General features: G+C 65.2%; 1 protein-coding gene across 1 annotated transcript in view; it reads left to right on the top strand.

The window, feature by feature from the left end:
* Positions 1 to 3,674: 3,674 nt before the first annotated feature.
* Positions 3,675 to 10,525, top strand: part of SYT7 (synaptotagmin 7) — a 29,774-nt gene continuing 22,923 nt past the window's right edge. Inside the window, exon 1 of the mRNA XM_086612958.1 lies at positions 3,675 to 3,705. Coding sequence (XP_086469084.1) covers positions 3,675 to 3,705 — 31 coding nt within the window. The remainder of the gene's footprint in view (positions 3,706 to 10,525) is intronic.

Genomic DNA, 10,525 nt, shown 5'->3' with positions numbered 1-10,525 from the left:
ACATTTTTATTAGCTGTAACAAGTGCCGGGTCACAGCCTGCTCTTGTTAAAGTTGAGAAATAGTTTGCTTTGTAACCCCCTGTAATTACTCCCGTTAGGCTCTGAAAATTTCATCATTTTAGAGAAAATTTCCCCAGGCTTGGCCTCAGCCCAAAGATTAATTTGTATAAAAGGCTCGAGCGAGGGGAAAAAAAAAATAAAAAAGGTTCTCCCCGTTCAGTGGGAAGGGAGAATAAGAAATACCCATTTTCTCCCCATCGACAAAATAAAAGAGAAAGAGAGAAGAAAGGAGCATAATGACTCTTTTCTGAACAGCGTGAAAGCCAAAGCAGCTGGGAACTGAAAACTGCAATTTAGCAGTGGAACCCGCCTTTGCCAAGGAGCCCTGTGCCGGCACCTCCCAGAGAAATTTGGGTTGAGTTGGTGGAACTCTGGTCATACTGGAGCCATGGCTTGGGGCCAGGGGAGCTCCCTGGGGAACAGGCAGGAGCGTGGCAGCCCCAGGGGACACCCGCAGTCCCCATGATGCTGCCCCGGTACAGCCCAGCATCGTGCCAAAGACACCAGAGCATCTCCCTGCCCTGGCCACAGGGTCACGCTGGGCTGAGCTTGAAGTTCCCAGGGGTTTGGGATGGCAGGGGTCTGGTTGCCCAGGGATTTGAGGTGCCCAGGGATTTGAGGTTCCCAGGGGTTTGGGACGGCAGGGGCTCAAGTTGCACAGGGGTTTGGGGGTGCAGGGGTTTGGGGGTGTAGGGGCTTGGGGGTGTAGGGGTTCGCAGGGTCATGCACGGTCATCTGCTGGGAGAACGGTTGGAGAGGTCAGGGCTGGGGGCAGCTCGTATCTCCACCACGGGGAGGCAGGGAGCAATAGGGGTGACTGCAGGGCGAGTGTGAATTGAAGTTCATCTCCCTGCATGGCCACCACCCCAACCTTGGGTGAGCTGTGGTTTTGACCAACTTTCCCCCTCCACAGTGGCCTGACAGGCAGGGAAAAGCATCTCCAGGTGCTGCTCAGCACCCAGTTGAGTGCTGGCCCCGCGGCAGGAGCCCGGCCAGCAGCGGAGACTCACGTGTGGTGCTCAGCAAGGTGTGGGGCCTGGCTCTGCCATGAGTCAGCAGCTTTTTACACCCACTTGGCCCTGGTGGAAGTGACGGCGGGTGGCGGTGGAGCGCAGCTGCGTGGGTGCGGGAGGTTACGGTGCTGCCGGGATGTCTGTGCGTGCGGGGACGGGGATTTTAAAGCTTGCTGAAGAGTGTGTGGGAAGCGAGCGGAGAAAAGCAGAGTGAAAGCAAGGGTTTGTGCCAAGGGTTTAATGAGAAGGTTCCCACAAAGCGGGAAAAAAAAAAAATTAAAAAAATCAAAATAAAGCTCCATGTCCCCATGAGGAGGCTCCACCAGCCCTGGAGCAGAGAGAGGCAGAGGGCTGCTCCCTCCTGCCCAGCTCGCCCATGGCCCCGGCAGGCCGGCAGCAGGCTGGCACCCGGCCCCCTCGCTGGAAGAGCTTTGCCTGGGTGTATGAGCAGAAGTTCGCCTGGCACGCGGCTCCCCAGCGAGCCGCACCAGCTGCCACCCGCACTCGGGCACCGGTTCTCCTGGCACCCACTCCAAGACATGTTGTCGCTGGCCCAGCTCCGAGAGGCTGGGAGAAGCCCCCCGGCCCCCGGGTGAGCGCCGCAGTGGGCAGCGCGCCAGGACGGGCAACGAAGAGCCCACGGTGCGAATCAGGAGCATGAGACCATGTGCCTTATCACCCTCGCAGCCTGCCCGAGTGGCGGCACCCCGCTGAGAGGGAAGCCCCCGGCGCTGGGGTCTTGCTTGCCCCCAGCTCAGCCCCATTTCTAAATCCATCCGTGCCAGTTCAGGGTTTCCTCCACAGTTCTTTTTTGTTAAATGTTATTATAAGGAGATATTTCCTGCTTCCTTCCCTGCTTGGAACCCATCCCGAGGGCAAGGAAAGTCGAGTTTTAGCCCCAAGAGGTTCTGAACCACCGTGGCGGTGATTTTCTGGCTTTTCCACCTGATCCTCTCCATCCTGCAAGGCCAGGTCGAGCTCAGCCCCTCGAGGTTCCCATAAGCCATGGACCATCCAGGCGAGTGCCCCAGCCTCATCGCCCTGTGTTGGGGTGGGTCTCTGACGCCCTCACCCTAGCAGAAGGGGGAAGTGGGCACCGTCCCCAGTCCTGGGAGCAAAGTCCCCAGCCACCATCACCCTTCCCTGCCCCACTGCCTCCCTCCAGTGGCACGTCTTGCACCACGTCGTGGGGTCTCCTCCTCGGCCCTGCTCCCTCCCACCCTGGGGACCCCCAGGCCAGCACCCAGGGGACACAGATGGAGGCAGAGGTTCCTGGCAGGCCCCGCTGTTTGCACACTCCCGGCATGCAGGAGCCACCCCGCAGAGCAGCCCTCCCGTTTGTTTGCTCTTCGTCTGCATCTCTGTAGCAAATGTTCAAGAGGCAATAAAAGCCGGGGCAGAAATTGCCTCTGCGTGCCGCGGACAGTGGGCGGGGGGGAGATAACAGGAGCGAGCTCACAGTTCACACCCGCTCCAGGATTCCGCGCCGGGTTTGCCGCCGCCCGCAGGGGCCGCCGCGCCCGCAGTGCCCCGGCAGCGGCCGCCGCGCCCCGGCACCGAGAAAACCCGGCCTGGATTCCCCCGGGAGAGGGCAACGGGGAACCGGCGGGGGTGGGTTGGGGCGTGTGTGTCGGCGGGGGGAGTGTGGCGGTGTGACCCGGGGGTGCTGCCCCCCGCGTGTGTGCGGGCCGTGGGCTGTGCGTGGGCTTCCCCGGCAATGCCGCCGCGGGGGTGTGTGTGTGCACGCACACGCGTGTGCACCCCTCCGTGCCACCCATGTGCGCGTGCAAGCCCCCGTGGCCCCGCGTGTGCGCGCACAGCACCCCGCCGCTCTTGCCGCCGTATGTGTGCGCGGTCGGCCCGCCCGCCCGTCCATCGGTCCGTCCGTCCTTCTCCCTACCCCCCCCCGCCTTTTCGCGCGGGTGCGGTGCGTGGGCGCGTGCCTGCCGTCCCCCGCGTGTGCCGCCGTGCGCGCGTGCGGTCCCCATCTGTGTTAGCGGGTGCGCGTGCGGCACCGCCTGTGCGCGTGTGCGGGACTGCGGGTGTGTCCCCGCGTGCGGCACCCCGCGCGCGTGTCTGCCCCCGTCCGCCCCCCGCTCCCCACCCCCCGCCGTGGCCGTGCCGGGGGTCGGGCGTGTCCCCGCCTGTGGCCGTACCGGGCCCCCCCCCCTCCACCTCCGTGCGCAGCGCCGCCGCCCCCCTCTCTCCCCTCCCTCTCCTCCCCTCCCCTCCCCGGCGGCTGCAGTTTCCTCTCCCGCCAGCAGCGAGCAGCAAGTGGATGCGCGATCGGGGCGCACACGCGCGCACACACACACACACACACACACACACACACACACCCCGGCACACACCCGCACACACCGGCACACACCCGCACACGCGCGCACCCCGCCGGCAGGCAGGCAGGCAGCGGGCGGGCAGCACGGGCTCCGCGGGGCTACCGGCCCCCGCCGCCGCATGCGGGCCCCCGCCGCCCCGCCGCCGCCGCCCGCGGCCCCCGCGCCCGCCTCGCCGCCGCCCGCCGCCGTCTGATGAGCGGCGGCCCCGCCAAGCCCGGCAGCCGCCGCCCCGCCGCCCCGCCGCGCCCCGCCGCCTGCCACCATGTACCTGCACCCGGAGGCTGCCAGCGCAGGTGAGCCCGCCGTGCGCAGCGCCGAGCACCGGGGAACCGGGGAGGGAAGACGCACACCGGGGCTCGCCGCCCGCTGGCCCCTGCCTGGCTCCGCCGGCGGGACCGCTCTGTGCCAGCCCCCCCGCTACCACCCCCGGGGCCGCTGCCCGGCTCCCCGCGTCGCCTCCCTGGCTGCGGCTCTGCCGGAGTGGCCGGTCGGGAGTTACCGGTAGTTTGGGGAGAAAGTCACCGCCGCCGCTTTCAAATGAGTCACCGCCCTGCAGAGCTGCTGGAGCCCCGGCAGCCCCGGACCCCCGCCCGGGGACACCCCAGCCCTCGGGGCCAGCACCCCCTCCCCGAGGGAGCACCCGGACCGTGGCAAGCCCCAGTCTCCAGGCGAGCCCCCAGCCCCCCGGCGAGCTCCCAGCCCCCGTGGTGAGCCCCCAGCCCCGCTGGGTGCCAGCACCCAGACAAGCATCCAGTGGGCAGTGCATCACCCCTCTTCTCATCGCTCCCCCTCCATCCTTCTGAGAGTCTCCCAGCCCCGGTCCCCAGCACTGTCCCGCTGTGTCTCCGCCTGCTGCGGTGGGTGACTGGGGAAGGGGCTTTCTGCGGTGCGGTTTTGCTGAGCTCATGCTCTGAAGGCATCGGTCAGCCCCATACCAAGGAATCTGGAACGCTGCTGGGGAGGTTTTGGGGGTGCAGCTGCCTGATGAGAGCTGCCTGAGCTGCCGATGGCCGGTGTGGAGGAGAAGGGATGCTGCCGGTGCAACACAGCTCACCAGGGGCCTGATGGCCCTCGCTCGTGGTGTCCCGGGGCCCGGGGAACAGTCGCCAGCGGGCAGAAGGACAGCGTGTCCTGTGATGGCATGGGGACGTGTTGGCGGGGACATGGGAGAGCTCGGACGTGGGGACAGCGGGTGCTGCCGGTGCATGTCACTGAGGCGAGCTGCAGGCGCTCGGCGGAGCCAGGCCTGCGGGAGCCAGCAGGTTGGAGCAACGCTGGGGACTGTGACACACTGTCACCCACGGCAGGTGACAGCATCAGTGCTGCCCAGGAGTTGGCAGCTCTGGACAAGCTGCCCTCGAGGGGACGTTTCCTCCGGCCCAAATGCTGAGTGCTCCCTCCTGCTTCAGTCTGGGAGGAGCTCGATCCCGTGCCACCCCATCCCTGCGACCCCGTGGTGATGCCCCGCAGGCAGGGGAGCATGGCATGGCACTGCCAACCGCTTGGCCCAAGGTCGCCCAGCAGGTTGGTCACAGAATGGGGTCGCTGGCCCGTACCCGCCAGCAGCAGCATGGCAGGGCTGCCCTTCTCTGTCAGTGCCCAAGGTTTGCACCCACGTTATTTCCCCTCCAAACTTCATGTTTGCCCCCCTTGCGCCATGAGACATCCCGGCGGGCTGCAGGGTTAAAAAGCAGAGCGTGAGCTGCTGGGGTTCTGGGGGGCAGACCTCGCTCTCCCCCCCTCCCCAAACCCCATGGTCCCTGGCCGCTGGATCTCCTGTCACGTGGGAGTTTTCCCATGTCACCGGCCGCGGCTGTGCTGTGGTGTCCGGTGCCATGGTGGGCCAGAGGCACGTACATCCATGCCGGCAGATCTTGACTGGTGCTGGGACACCGTTTGCTTAATTCATCGTTTCCCCCTGCCCCTGCTTTTCCTCCTGTGCTGCTGCTCAGCCACGGTGCCATGCAGGTGCTGGGTCTGTCCTTCACTGATGGAGGCTGGGAGGATGCTGGCGGCTCATACCCCCGCAAGGTTTGGCAAGAGCCAGGCATTTGCCACGGCACGTCCCTGGGGAAGCAAGCAATGTCCCTTTCCCCACAACCCCCCACCTGGCTTCTTCAGCGTCGGCCTCATCCCGTGCTCCATGTCACCGTGCAGGGGATGGTGGCTGTGGACCCCGGCACCAGCTGCATTTCATGGAGGGGAGAAGATACTGTATGGGGAAATTCGGGAAACTTTGCTGCCATCTGCGCCGTGCTTTGCAGCCAAGGGCAAGGGGGCTTGCGGGGGGTCAAGGTGGAGCTCAGAGGCGATGCTGGGGATGGGAGGTCTGGTTCTGGGGTGGGAGATGCCCAAGGGAGCCTGGCCTCGGCTGGCAAGAGGTGTTTGGAATTGGGACTGAGCAGAGGCACTTCCCAAAGCAGCTCCCCCCAGCTGAGCGGCTTTGGTGGGGGGCCATGAGGGCCATGCTCCTGGCGGGGCTGTCGCCTGCCCGACTCGCAGCCCGTGACGTGTCGGGAGAGCCACGGCTGAGTGCAAAGCAGAGATTGGGTTTGAAGACAAAGGTGCCCTCAGTGCCAAAGGGATGATGTCCCCCATGCCACCCACACTGGCTCCGGGGGCACCAGGCAGCTCCCTCCTCCCTGCTGTGACACGAGACCCCCCCCCTCCATCCCCATCCCCACTGCCAGCACCAGCTGTCCCCTCTCCGGGGAGACGTTTGCACCCCAACTGCTTCATCTTCTCAGTGCATCAAGCAGCTCCTGGAGGACCCTGGTCCCCCTCACCTCACGTCCCTGTCCTCCCAGGCTCCATTCCTGCTGGCCGGCTGGAACGTGCCGAGCGGACGCGCGCGGCGGCGGCTCCAATGGAGATGGTGAATCAATAACCAGGCAGCTGCCTGTTTTCCCCCAGCGCCGTCTCGGGGCGGGCGATGGAGAGGTCTGCGATGGAGAGGTCTGCACGCTGGCGCAACAAGCGCCGGGGGACATGGGGAGCAGGTCCCCAAGGTTGGGACAACAGCCAAGAGCTGGATTTGAAATGGGCTGAAAAGCCCCGAGGAGCGAAGCAGGGGGCGGGGGGTGCGCGGGGAGCGGCTGGGGAGGATGAGGGGGAAGCATGACAGCCAGCGAAGGCAGACAAAGAGTGGAGGGCTGGCAGCGTGCGAGCTGGCCAGCCTCACCGGCATCTGGGCACCTGCTGCAGCCACACGTCCCGCACAGCACTAGCATGGCACTGGCGGCACCGATCCCCCCTCTCTGGCACCTCCATCCCACTTGGGGTTGGGGTTCACCTCGCTGCCAGCCCCCAGCCCCGCTGCTGCGCTGGGCACAGGCTCGAGACCAAGGGATGCTCCCGCCTGCACCTTGTCCTCACTCTGTCTCTTCATCCCCTAGTGCTCATGTCCCCTCCATGGTAACTCTGTTGTGTCCCTCGTGGCAGTGGGGTGTCTGCAGTGGGGGTCTCTCTTGCCCGCTCTCTCCTGGGGGGGTCCTGCCTATGCCCGGGATGGGAGACCCACACACCGACCCTGGGCACGGCTGGGGGGCCAGCGAGGACAAGGCTGGGAGCTGCAGCCCGGAGGAGGGGTCTGACTGGGAGGTCTGCCTGATCCCCCCCCCCCCGCCCCCATCCACGCCAAGGAGCAGGAGAGGAGCTGGAGGCGGCTTTCCATCGCCTGATCTCGCGGCTTTTCAGCCTGCCGGGGAAGGGCGGGGGAGCGGGGAACGAAGACAGATGCAGATAATATCGCTGCCACCCCCCGGCCCCCGGGGGCTCGGCTACAATATCTATTAGAGATGGATTCAGCAGGGGAAGGGCTTTTGAAGAGCCACCGGCGCGCAGGGACTCTCGGCAAAGGCAGCAAGAAAGTGTGGAGCAGGGGCCTAGTGGGGGGGCCGGGCTCCCCAGGCTGCGATTTGGGAGTCGGGGGTGGGCTCGGGGGGGCGGCGAGTTGGGTCGCGCCAAGCGACGGGTCATGTATCTCTGCAGGTGCCAGCCCAGTTGCGGTACAGGGGTGCTGCGTGCCCAGTTGCGAGGTCGGGGTGTCCTGCGAGCACCCCCATCTCCTCCTGCCGTCCCCGGGCAGCTGCACTGGCAGCCCTGCTGCAGGAGGGAGAGGGTCACCTTGGGGGGAGTTAATGAGGTTTGAAAGGGAAGCAGCCAATTGAGCTGACGGAGCCGGAGCCGGGGCGGCGGCAGAGGGACAGTACAGCCCAGCAGCCCTTCTCCCTGCCCTGCTGGGTTGGGGACATTGTGGGGACAGCCCTGAGGCTGCACTTTGAGGGGTCCGGGTGCCCCTGAAATGAGGTGTGAGGGTCTCTTCCTCTCTGGCTAGGTCTGCAGGACACTGGTGGCTTGGAGGGGGAGATGGGTGACTGTCCCTGGTTCCCCATGGGCAGCTGTCCGCATTCCCCCAAGGTCTCGGTGTGTGTCACTGGAGGATGCACCCAAGGACCAGGGTCTGCAGGAGGATTTCCACCAGCCCCACGTCCCCCAGGCAGCTGCCCACACCTCCGTGTCCCCAGCCCTCCATCTGGGACCTTCCTTGGCCCTTTATTCCCCTCCTCTGTCTCCTCTCTCCTCCCTTCCAAGCTGCGTTTCTCCATCTTCCCATGTGCTCTCCTCCAGCCCTCCCTATTCCTCCCCTGGCACTGCCAGCCCCCTGGTTTTGGGCTGCTGTGACCAATGCTGAGCATCCCCCAGCAATGAGCTCTCTGCGGGGCTCCTGTCCCCGTGGTGGCCTTCCTGGCCACAAAGCTCAGCATCAGTGTGGGTCCCGGATGGTGGTGGCTGGGGGGACATTGCCCAGGATGGGTCAGGGAGCTGGGGTTGCAAGTGGGGGGCTAGCAGGGCTCCGTGTGGAACCTACTCGCTCGTGTTCCCTGGGAGCTCTGGCTTTCTGCCTCCCTCTCTCCCGCTGTCATCCAAAGTGCCCAGGAATGATGGAGGGCCCTGGGGTGAGAGGCTAAGTGGTAGCAGCGGCATGTCGGAGAGCTGGCAGTGCCGCTCGGCATGAGAGCCCAGCCAGCTCCTCTGTGCCTGCGGCTGCTGCCATAAGAGGCTTCTGTGCCCGGGTGAGATGGGGCTGGGGCTGCCGCCGGCATGGGGGTCGATGCCAGCAAGCTGCGGGGGACAGGCGCAGTCAGGATGGTGGGACTCGTGTTTTGGGGCAGAGATGTTCTGGAGCAGGGGCTGAGCAGAATCCAGCCCTGCCAGGAGTGTTGGGAGATGGGTTTGAGATGGGGAGGGCGATGGATGGAAACCCCCGGGGGGTACCTGGGCTTTGGGGGCAGAAAGTCCTCGGGGGGGTCCGGGCACTCCTCAGGAGGAGAGATGCAGTGGGGACCACGAGGCAGAGAAACCACACGCCTCTCCGGAAATCCTCAGCCAAAAATAGCCCAGCACCGGGGAAGGAGCGCCTTCACTTGCCAAATTCTCCCTCCGCTGCGAGTTCCTGCTTGTGGCGGCGCGGGAGGGGATATGGGCAGCAGCCCTGGCCAGCGCGGGGCTCGCCTGAGGGTGCCGTGGGGTCTACACTGCTGCGGGGCTGGTGGCGGCTGCGTGCATGTGTCACCCGGGGCCTTGCAGCTTCACCGAGCGGCACGTGAACATGTTGGTCACGCATCCTGCATGCCGGCTGTGCACCGGAGCAAGGCAGAGGAGTGCAGGCAGGGGGGATGCTGGCAGGAGGCGCTGCCTGGCTGGGGTTTGGCAAGGTGCTGGGTGCCCTGACCGGGCTGATTCGGGGGCAGGTGGCGAGGGCAGCCACGGGGTGCTGGGAGCTCTGGTCCACCTCTCCCTGTGGAATCATGGGCTGAGCCCGTGCCGGTGGCTACGGCCCATGGCAAGAGGATGAACCCTGCCACACTGGTGCACTGACTGCTGCAGTGCTCACCGGCATCGGGGAGGGCTGCACAGGTGATGCACAGCGCTGGTGCCATACCCAAACCGGGAGCAGGGGCTTGCTCTGTGAAGGCGGTATGAAACGAAACCCGGGTACACGAGGGACTCAACGGCTTTAACGGCAAAATGCCCATCCCATCCGCCACTACACGGTTTCTGGCTCTGCCCCTTACCATGGTGCCAGGGCCTGAGGGACACGTCCATGCATGGCAGCAGGTTGGGACAGGGGATGTCCGGCTGCACCCAGGCACCGTGAAGGAGCTATGCGGTGTTTCAGAGGTGGGGACAGTGCCTGTGGGCACCGCCATCCTTGGCCTGGGGTCTGCGATAGTCCGGAGGCAAAGCCCCCAGAGCAGGCAGCTCCACGTGGGGGAGGCAGAGATGGACAGATTGACAGCTCCGGGGGATGGACAGATGGCTGGATGGAGAAGCAGATGTGTACGAGGGATGGATGGATGGATGGATGGATGGATGGATGGATGGATGGATGGATGGAGAGATTGATGGATGTGTTAGAGAGGAGGGTGCACGGATAGACAAACAGATGCACAGATGGAGAACAGATGCCTGTTCCCTTCCCTCTCGCCCCAGGCACTCCTGGGGTGCTGAGCTGCAGTGCCATGCTGGTCCTCTCCCCCGAGGCTCCTCCGATGGTGGGACACTGGCCAGGTCCCCACTGTGGCAGCGGGACAGCCGTGGGGCTCCTGACATCCCAACCAGCTCAGCCCTCCAGCTTGCCAGCTCTGCGGCTGCCAGCTCTGCCTCATGGCACACCGAGTCCAGCTCAAAGCAGCCCCAAAACACCCGGTGGGTTGTTTCCAGGGATGGCAGCAAGGCCTCGTCCCTCCTCGGAGGTTTTGCATCCTGACAACCTCTTCAATGCCCGGCCCTTCTCCGTCCACCTGCGCTGTGGATTTCTCCCGCCCGCTCTGCGCACGGGGCAGCCCTGCCGTGGTCCTGCCCGGCTCCCACCCGGAATCCTGCCCAGGAGTGAAAGCTGCAAATTCGCAGCTTTTCAGCTGCAACCTAAAAATAAGAGGTTTGGGAAATATCTAGCAAATGAGTGGGAGGATGAGAAGAGGAGGAATTAACGGCCTGGCACCAGGCAAACAGCAGTTGGGGAGCCCCGGCGTGGCAACGTGGCCGCCTCGCTCCCCGCTCCGTGGTCCTCCGCCACGGCACCGGCGTCCCGTGCCGCAAGGGGGTACT

The sequence above is a fragment of the Tauraco erythrolophus genome, chromosome 6, assembly GCF_009769465.1.
Source record: "Tauraco erythrolophus isolate bTauEry1 chromosome 6, bTauEry1.pri, whole genome shotgun sequence".
NCBI classification, from domain to species: Eukaryota; Metazoa; Chordata; class Aves; order Musophagiformes; family Musophagidae; genus Tauraco; species Tauraco erythrolophus.
Note: the sequence above shows the minus strand (reverse complement) of the source record. Positions and strands in the feature narration are given on the sequence as shown.